This window comes from Phyllostomus hastatus, unplaced genomic scaffold, assembly GCF_019186645.2.
Source record: "Phyllostomus hastatus isolate PE091 unplaced genomic scaffold, TTU_PhHast_1.1 phas_contig_34, whole genome shotgun sequence".
In the NCBI taxonomy this organism is placed as follows: domain Eukaryota; kingdom Metazoa; phylum Chordata; class Mammalia; order Chiroptera; family Phyllostomidae; genus Phyllostomus; species Phyllostomus hastatus.
In genome coordinates, this window is record NW_025333857.1 from 59,033,249 (window position 1) to 59,043,649 (window position 10,401).

At 47.1% G+C, this 10,401-nt stretch overlaps 1 protein-coding gene across 3 annotated transcripts in view; it reads right to left on the bottom strand.

Annotated features, from left to right (window-relative positions):
- ECPAS (Ecm29 proteasome adaptor and scaffold) overlaps positions 1 to 9,599 on the bottom strand; it is a 99,243-nt gene extending 89,644 nt beyond the window's left edge. Inside the window, exons 1-2 of one of the 3 annotated variants that reach the window (XM_045840232.1) lie at positions 8,715 to 8,732; positions 1,566 to 1,669 (exon numbers count right to left, since the gene is read on the bottom strand). In XM_045840232.1, coding sequence (XP_045696188.1) covers positions 1,566 to 1,587 — 22 coding nt within the window. In that variant the 5' untranslated portion in view covers positions 1,588 to 1,669; positions 8,715 to 8,732. Of the gene's footprint in view, positions 1 to 1,565; positions 1,670 to 8,714; positions 9,142 to 9,343 lie in introns of those variants that run through there. The other 2 variants (XM_045840231.1, XM_045840230.1) reach the window with 2 other exon arrangements.
- Between the last annotated feature and the right edge of the window lie 802 nt (positions 9,600 to 10,401).

Below are 10,401 nucleotides of genomic sequence, written 5' to 3' on the forward strand. Positions count from 1 at the left end.
ACCCCAAATTTACTGAATGAGGGCCAGACTCCAGATGCACTGAGGCCCACAAACACTCGCATCGCCCAAGGAAGCCCTTTCCCCCAGGACAGTAGCTGGCAGATACCCAGTCAGATATCAACGTTAGTAAACTGATGAGCAGACAGATTAGCTGATGAAAGCTGGCTTGGAGGAGACGATGCATACTGTGCAAGAATTCAGTCTGCATAAAAGTCAAGCGTATGATAGTTAAGATCCACCCAAAGTAGCAATAATTACTTAGGACAATGCTCATCTTGATGTGTAAACTTTAGACTGTTCTTTAAGTCACTATTTAAATCCCAGTATTTATGGTTTGACCTGCTGGCCTTCACTATATCAGAATGACATTAACACATCTATCACAGGCCCAAAAGCTTTAAGAGAGAAAGAATCTAAGAGCGAATAAACAATGTCCTCATTTCTCTTCTAACAATTCTAAACAATCCCTCCAACCTCTCAATTTTCCATTCCTCTGTGATGGAATGAAAATATGTAAAACAGCAAAGGTTGTTCTAAAGCTGAACTTAGGTTTATAAAATATTGCATTCATTCCATCCCTCAAAATTCCACCTAAATGAATTAAGGCATCCAACACCACCAACAGCAATATACACACTGGAAAACAGAATGGCCCTGGCTGGTGTGGCTTAATTGGTTAAATCACTGTCCCACAACCGAAGGGTCATGGGTTCAATCCCCAGTCAGGGCACATGCAATCCCCTGTCTGGGAGCGTAAGGAAGGCAACCAATCAATGCTGCTTCTCGCTAGCATGGATGTTTCTCTCCATTCCTCTCTTTCTAAAAAGAAATGTCTTCTGGTGAGGATTTTAACAAAATTTACTGGGGGAGGGGAGTTAAATTAGTTAAATTAGAAGATAGCAACAAAACACACCTTTGGATTAAGGCTACAAAATCCCAGGTAATCATCGGATGTTGAACTCATGATATCTGAGAACTACATACAATCTGAACTCCCAGAGTTTCAATCAAAGGACCACCCAATAGCATCCAAGAGTGAAACTGACACCATACTCTTGTTCAGTCGCAGAAGGCAGTAGAATCAAGTGGCTTTTCCATCGCAGCACATGTCAGAATGACAGAATTAGGGCTATCCACCGACCAGAATCCCTCTCTCAATGCCTCTTTTCACAAGCAAAACAATTAACTCCAAGATGACATTCCTAGAGCAAGTAAAATCATTTTGTTTTTGTTTTTTGTTTTTTTGCGGTTGTGGTAGGTAACACTACTTGTAAACTTAACTGTCATACTCTTTTCCCTTGTGCACACTGCTAACTAACACCCTGAAGCTTTATCCTTTCCTCTTTCTTGCTAACTTTTTAAATACACGTTTATGTGATAAGAGAATAGAGGCTTCATTCAGGTCTCTACAAACTAACATGAACTAAACTGACTCTCTCGGGATCACCAGAGAAGGAGAAAAGCCCATGAAGATCTAGAGGGGAAACCACTGCTTCATAACTGATGCACTTCTAAATGCTAACATTGAAAAAGTGACCACACCCTAAGGAACTAAATCTACTAACCTCTACAATCAATGGGATACATGGTTTATCCAATCTTGACAAAAATCCTCTGGATCACCAACGGTATGTTGATCCACTCGTACATATGCAATTGTAAAGGGAATCTATTATTTAGAAGACCAGGAAAAAAAAAAACAATTAAAAGGTTTATACTCATACCTACCATTTTTATTTTTAAAAAAAGCACTTTTCATTTCTACACTAAGATCTCCTAATTGATGCCCCGCTCTGCAAATTCAGAATGAGGGGGAAAAATTATAGTGATTACCAAACTGGAGAAAGAGTAAGAAATGTGTTCATAAATCAAACTTACTATGTAGAATATACTAATAATTTGAAAGATACACTGGTAGTTATTCACTGAAAACTAAAAAACTCTTAGGACCAACACAACACATAAGTCATCATATATGTACATATGTAAATATCAGAGATACAAAACCTCGGTTAAAATTAAAAGACAGTGCCTGGATTACACAGGAGTTTCACAAGAAGACTATTAGCAGGTAGGCGCACACTTTGACTGAGAACGTAAATAGTTGAGAGTCACCACCCTGGAACCAGTGCCCCCTCTCAGCACTCCTAATCCCCTTGCCTGGTTCTCGTCCTCTTCTCCTCACCCCGACCTACACACAGCCCCACACAGCTGTCCTCTGGACCGTCTGTCCATGCCCAGGACCCCGCCTTCCTCCCCACTCTCCCCCCAGGCTTCAGAACTGAAGTTCTCACACACCTACAATCCACCTGCCTAGTGCTAAGCCAAGTTCTTAACATGCCTTTTCTCTCCCCATTCTGATAGCAACCCTGTGGAATGGATTTTGTTGTTAACCCATTTTACAGATGAGAAAATCAAGACCCGGAAGGTAGGTCCCTTGTTTGAGACATTATAAAAAATGGCAGAGCCAGGATTCAAAACCAACTCTGTCTTCAATGCCAGGGGTTTTCACCTTTATTTCAAAAGAGACTCGGTAAATAACTCAACATGGGTGCCTCAATAATTCAATTCATTCATTTAACAAATAATTTATTTGTTGAACACAAACCTGTTCTCTCCTTCCTCCACTTCTACCTCCTTACATCTATTTAGAGACTACACTCTCCATCCCTCTCATCTCTCAGGGAGATTTCTTGGAATCATCTCTAACTCCTTCTCCTGAATGACCCTCATCTACTTAGCCAATAATTTCTGCCTATTTTAGAAATTCTAGATTACACTACCTCCTTGCCAACTCAGATCCTAGAACTTCTTTACCCACCATTCCAGTTCAGACCCTAAACTACGTTCCGCTGGCCACTGGGAAGCCCTCCTCATCAGTCTTGCTGGCTCCGGTCACTGGATCCTTGTAATCAGTGTCACACCCCTGCCACCTGTTATCCTTCTAAAACAGACCTACTCATGTTACAGCCCTGCCTGAAAGTCTTTGATGGTTCTCTCCGGTCTACAGAACAAAGTCCAAACCAATTGTGTTGGCATTCCTGGCCTCAATCTGCCTTCCCAGCTTCATCTCCTACTGCCCCCACCACTAAAAATACTAATAATCTACACAGAGCTTACTTGTGCATGCAGTGCATTTTCACACACATTACACTTATTATCCCAGTTTTGTGATAAAGACACTGAGACTTAAAAAGGTAAGGTGATTTGCCAGAGATCCCAAACCATAAAAGGCAGAAAGGGCCAAGTGTCAAACTCCAAATCTTATCTCCTTCCCGGGGACTTCATGCAGCCATAGCAACCCCATTCCAGAGTACCTACTTTCTCTGAAAATGCAAAATATTCTCCAACCTCTATCTTAGCTCCAGCTGCTGTTCCCTTAGGCCAGAATGCTAGTCTCACGTTTCGATGTTCCCAAAGAACCACGTTAGGCATTTTTCACAGCACACTTTGTATTGGTTACTTACATTTACAGATAAATCTGTCTCTACATTGAATTCTAAGCCCTGTGAGGACAGGACCATAAATATGTCACTCAATTTTAAAGTTTGCTTATTGAATTGATAAATGTGTGCAGAAAACAAGCCGTACCCATGACAAGCATCAAGCCAGAGACTGGCCTGGCCTGAAACCAGAGATGAGCAACCTGGATCAGACCCTGGCAATGCCCACAACTTTAACATCTATCTTCTAAACAAGGTTGAATGCCCTAGTGCCAACAATTCTCACAGACGTTGGCCTTTATTAACCATTACAGTTTGCTGAAATCATCAGCAAAACAGAATGGGATAGAAGTGAAAAACTACAAGTTAAAAAAAAAAACAGAACTATTGTTATTTTCCATTTTAACGTTCCTATTTGGTTGAGTAACCAAAATGTAAATGATACAGCCCTGAGTTAGCCTCTTGCCAGAGAGCAGCTCGTTTGCATGCGCAGCTGTCAGGAGAGCACCACAGAGCCACGCTCCCCACCACAGCTTTCCACGCATCGTCCCCTGGAGCCACCAGGACTCCTGGCACAGGCAGACACTCTCTCAGAAAGGACCTGATGGGTTGGTTACTGGCTAACTTCTGCAACTGAAGTTTCCCACGGCTGAGTCAAATGGTCGGACTGAACAGGATCAGTGTGCTCTGAGATTGCAGGCTGTTGCTCTTTCACGAGCTGTCTTTGCCCCAATGAGGATCAGACACCAAGGATGCCTTATAATTACAAAGCCCAGAATGCGAAACCACAAACAGCTGACCAGGTGAAAAGTCTCAAATGCTTCCTTCTCTCTGTCAGAAATCTCTACCTGCTGCTAAAATGTAACTACAATGTCAACTTTTCCATGAACTGGCAGAGGATAATATTAGAAGGAAAACTAGCTCACATGCCCTGCATTTAACTTCATTTCATTCTCAACAATTACATAAAGAAAGAAAACTACAGACCATAACCTTAAGTGATTCACAAACTACATGTCAGGACGGCCTTTAACAATCAGAACAAGATGTTCTCTCTTTTGCCACCTCACCTCCAACTCCAGTGTGTTCTATTCAATAAGCATCAGAATATTGCCACATTTTATACACTGCTGGGGATTTCTTCTGGAAGCTAGCAAGGCCTGGGTGTCGAGGCAGCCATGTGGATCTTGCTATAAATTGCGTATTTTCCCTTTCAGAGAGAACAAACAGAGTGGCAGAGCAGAACCAGCACAGACAGGAATCAGAGCACCCGAGTCCAAGCAGTAGGTAACTCGGGGACATGCCGGAAGCCCCACCACTGGGACTGTAACGGTAGCGAATTCATAGGGGGCACTGCTGCGGCTGCGATCAGGTAACACATGCAAAGGGATGAGAACACACAGCGAGGACTTCACGTCAGCTTTACTCTTATCCTATGACAATACCTGACTCGAAGTGACAATTACACGGTATTTGTGAAAACAAATTCTAACAAATCCCAACTCTGGATTACCCTGCTTACCTTCTTCCAACCCTCACATCAATGATACTCACTGCTCCAAAAAATAAAAATAAGACAACACTCATAGTCAATTCTACTCAGCTGCTCCTGCAAAGTGTGGTGGCAAATACACCTGAAAGCAGGGTTAGATTTAATTTAAACTCACAACATGTGTATCATTTCAAACGTAAAAGTAAAAAATGTTTATTTGAATCTATGGAGACTCAGTGTTATCAGCCACACATCTCTAAATAACAAGAGACCTGGAACTACAGATGATAATATTACTTTAGCATTATCTACATCATACAATCACACATTTTGGCCTTTACTTATGTCTATTTCTATGTAGTCCTTCTCTTTCTCCTCAACAGTATTATAATTCTTTGGTGTTTCTTTTGTACCCCGCAGCAAGGTCAAATAGCAGTCGAATGGGTAGTTGAATGAAAGTAACATTTGGCAGGGTGTTGAGCAGAGCACCTTTTCATCGGCATGAACACTCTGACCGGGGTACACAGAGGTAGCTCAGCCCGGGGGCTGGTCCTGAGCGCACTGGAGACTGAGACAGGGGATCCAGCTCTGCCAGTGACCAGCTGCAGGAGCTCGGGGACCTAAAAAGCCTGTTTCCCATCCCGTAAAACGGGGGTGATTTTACCTAGCTCTTAGGATTACTTCAACAGGTGAAAGAATATATATGAGGCACTTAAAATAAGGCTAATGATGAAATATCTAGGAGAAAATGTACTGATGTCTCCAATTTACTTTGAAATGCATCAAACATGTATTCAGTACATAATGTCACTGAACACACTAAAAATGGTTATGTTAGATGTATCTCACCATGATCTTCTTTGAGTAAAAATTATAATAAACTTTTAAAACATGGATTGAAAGATGGGACAGATATGTGATAAGCTAGTAAAATACAAAATATAGAATCTAAGTAACAGGTATATAAATGCTCATTTTCAACTTGTCAGTATTTTTGAAGATTTTTACAATAGAATATTAGGGGGGAAAAAACAATGCTGGCATCTAGCAGTTTGCTTTAATTATCACTGACCAGTCCAAACTAACAGCCAGTAAATATTCAGACACTTAGCTCCTCTTTCATGGCAGAATTTTAAAATGCACCTTTTTGCCAGCCATCTGTCCTTGTATTATAGCCATTCTGAAACTAAAAGTGGTTCATCTGGAAATTCTTAAACAGTTTCAGATGAACCAGTTTTACGTATGTTTGTGACTTCAAGTTAAATTATTCTAAGGTACCACCTGCCAGGTGTTTAATCTTCCCTGAAGAAATAACAAAAATCAAGTCAACAGATATCTGCGGTCGATGATTAATAATTCGACCAAACAAAACCCTGGAAAACAAATGATCAGAACTATTTGTTCCTAACTATTCCAGTACCTGCTAAAGCCTAAAAATTCCTTAACCAGAAGTACTACTAGCACTTTAACAGGTACCTAATGCACAAATATGTCAACCAATTCTGATATATTTGCAGAATTTTAAGTGACATCCAATTCTTCCTCTGGTTTTGCTTCCCATTCCAACTGGTGGTTCAGATTTCAACATGTTCAGCAGTACAGCAGGAACTTAGACACTGCACAGCATAAAACCTGTTAATGTCAGACCACGTTGCACCCACTGGGGTGGCCACTATCAAAAATATAGAAAATAACATGTGTTGGTGAGGACGTGAAAAAACCGGAATCCGTGTGTACTGACGGCAGGAACAGAAAATGCTGCGGCCGCATGGAGAACAGCGTGGTGGTTCCTCAAAAATGGAAAAACAAAATTACCACATGATCCAGCAACCCCACTTTTGGGTACTTCCCCAAAGGAATTCAAAGCAGGATATCAAAGAGATGTTTGTACACCTGTGTTCACAGCAGCATTATTCACAACAGCTAAAACATACAAGCAACCCAAGTTTCCACTGACAGATGAAATGGGCAAGAAAATGTGATATACGCATGCAATGGAATATCATTCAGCCTCAAAAGGGAAAAAAAATCCTATCACATGCTACAACATGGATGAACCTTGAGGACATGATACTAAGTGAAATAAGCCAGTCGCACAAAGACAAATCCTGTATGAGTCCACGTACAGGAGACACCTCGGGTAGCCGAAATCACAGACACCCAAAGTAGAGCAGAGGCTGCCAGGGGACAGGAGGGGACAGCAGTCAGGGAGTTCCAGCGCCGCGTCCATGGAGTTACAGTTTCGCAGGACAAGAGTTCGGGACATGGATGGTGGCGATGGCTGCATGATATGAATGGACTTAATCCTACTGAACTGGATTCTTTAAAACGGCTTCGATGGTAAATGCTACAATATGTGTATTTCACCACCATCACCACCACCACAAAATGGAAGAAATGAATCAGGGAACTCATCTCCCTGGAGGGCCCAAGGGTGCTGCTCCAGCTCGGAACTGACAGACAGGCAATCGACTCAGCGGTTATCAGTCCTTGAGACCTGGTCTTCTCATCCCTCCCAGGGTCGCGCCCATTGTTTATTTCAGCTTCACAATGAGCCAACACCGCTCCTGCCACACCAGTTCTGTGTTAAAAGAGCAAGGCGCTTAATCTCTCTAAACCTGCTTCCTCTTTAACAAGAGGATAATTCCTACCTACCTGCCTCATAAGGTAGTAATGAGGGCAAAGTAAGATCGTGCACATTAAAGTACCTTTAAACTGCCAAGCACCTAAGAAACAAATTATGTTTATAGCTACTTACATATGGAAAATCCAGAAGGGGTTGTAACAACAGAAACTTCACAAAGCTCGGAACACCTCACCTATGCTTCATCCCAGGGAACACTGGCATGCATCCCTAAATAGCACCTCTCTTGCTCTCGCCCTAAACTGAAGGGCGGCATTGAGGAAACGACAACAGAAACTCAGCTGAGGGCATTTCTTCTAACCACCCCAGACGCAATCAGAAACTACTATTTTACTAGTCCGAGGAAAATTCAATTTTTGTGACCCCAGCGTGGGCCCGAGACGCCCTGGGACTACACTTCCCACAAAGCATCGAGGCGAACCCGGGCGGCGGGCGTGGCGGCCTGGAATTCAGGGTGACCACGGCTCTCCCCGAACGTGGGTCGCCGTCCCCCGGAAAATTGCAGCGTTTAAGGTCGAGTGTGCACTGGCTCTCCTTTCTGACAGCGCTGTCACTCCGCGGTTTCTCCTGCGGCCCGCGCCGCTGCCCTCGCTGCCCTCGCGTCCTTCCTGCTCCACCTGAGTGACCGTCACCTCCTGCTCTTGGCCTTGCCGCCGACGTCTGGGGTGTCACAGAAAGGCACCTTCTCCCTCTCCCTGAAAGCTCTCTCTCTCCAACTCGCCCAACAGTTGGGACCCGGGGGCCCTAGCGAGGTCAGACGGGACGGGCTCACACGACACCACCCTGGGGCTCGGGCCGGCCCGCCAGCCCAGGCACCGCGAGCAGGGGGCTGGGATCCCCCCACCCCCGAGCCGGGGCGGATCACGGACAGAGGTGGCTCCGCCTGGGGCTCCGGTTTCAATTTCGCAACGTGACGGTGCAAACCTGAGGCCTACAAACGCCGGCGGCGGCGTCCAGCGCCCCGCCCGCCCGCCAGGCCCGAACGCCCCAGCCCCGGGCACGCCGGGGCCGCCGCCCACCCACCCGGCCCGGTGCCCCGCCGGCGGCAGCGCGCCCCGGTCCTCCCGGCCTCTGCCCTCGGGCCCTGCGCGGCGCCGTCTCCGGCCCGCGGCCGCAGGCTCGCCGAAGCACTTACTCAGCTCGTCCTGGGAGGCGGAGGCGGCGGCCGCAGCCATGTTGCGCCGCGGCGGGAGGGAGGGGCCGGAGAGGGAGGGCGCGGACCGGCGGCGCCGGGGGCTCGCGGTTCGCGGGGCGGCAGGGGCCCGGAGCCGTCTCGGGTCGCGCCACGCGGGCCGCGCAGCGCCCACAAGGCCCGCCCGCCGCCGCCGCCTGCGTCCTCTTCGCTGCACGCGCCGCTCTCGCCGTCCCCCGCGAGGTCGCGACTCCGGCGCTCCCGCAGCCTCGCGCCTCTGCGGAGCCGCCGCCGTCAGTTGGCCGAGCCCGGGTGCGCCCGGCCCGCGCGGCTGCTCTGCGGCTCCGCGCCGCGCTCGCTCAACTCACGCTGGTTTTATATTTAGAAAGAGCTGAGCCATCCTCCCAGCGGCCCCCCCGCCGGGCCCGTCGCGCGCCCGCCCGCCCTCGCTCGCTCGCGGATCGTCCTGCCCACCTGCCGCCGCCCGCCCCGCGCGCCGGAGCCGGCCCGTGAGCGCTCCCCGCGCGGACCCGGCGCGCGGCGGCCTGCACGGGCAGCCCGGCCTAGCCGCCCCGCCGCGCCGGCGCAGCCTGCAGCGGCCCTGGCGCGCGGCGGCCGCGCGGGTGTCTGACCTGAGTCCGAGCCGGTCTCCATGCCGGGGATGCCGCGCGGTGAGCGCCCGGCAGCGAGGCGTTCGGGGGACTCGTCTCCGCAGAGACGCGCGCTGCGGTCCGCCAGGGGCTCCACCGAGCTGGGCCCGACTGGCCCGACCGGGGGAGATCCTCGAGGCGTGGCCGAAGCTCCCTTTTGAACGGTCTGTGGCTGTCACGTTGTCTGGTCCCGACCTGAAGAAACACGCCTGTCCGAAGGAAGAGACGTGGACTCGGAAAAGTAGAGCCGGGTTCAGAGTCGGCGGGAGGAAGCCCCGCCCTGCGCCTCCCGCCGAACTTCTCGGCCGGGCTCTGACTCAATCCCCGGCGGGCGAGCCCCGGCGCTGCGAACCGCCCGGGACCACGCTCCCAGGGCCCCTTTTATCACTTGAGGACAAGTGTAGGTTTCCGATGCTCTTAGGAACTAGAACTACAGAGTGAAGGAAAATCACTAAGCACTGCTGAGAGTTAAATGAACCAAGATTTTTTAAAGTTCAAATTCCAGTGTATATATATACATGAGCTGTTTTTTAAATGTATTTAATCTAATACCTACGTTCCGTATGGTACCCCGAGTGATTTGCTTTGAATATACCGATTTTTAACTTTATACCTTCAGTTTTTCCATAAGGCCATGTACTTCAAAAAAAAAAAAAAGCTTGCAAAATGGAATTCAAATTAAGGGGTTGCATAATTGCAGTGCTTTAAGTGATGGTACTGTCCTAACAAATTAGGTAAAAGATCAGATACTTTTTTTTACGAGGAAGAAATCAAGATTCTAAATGGATTAAAATTGCATTTATTCCTAAAAGTGGGCATCTATAAAGCCCTAGTTAATGTCTAGAAAACTACGCCATTCCACGTGTAATGTTGACCACCCCCCCAAAAAAAGTACTTACACAACATTAAAGACACTATTTCCTTTATTGCTTTTATTACAGAAAGTATACATGGTCTCTGAAAAAAAAAAATCAAGTCATTCAGAAAATCATAAAATTAAAAGTGAAAGTCCTTCCCCAGTCTCACTCCCCGGAGAATCT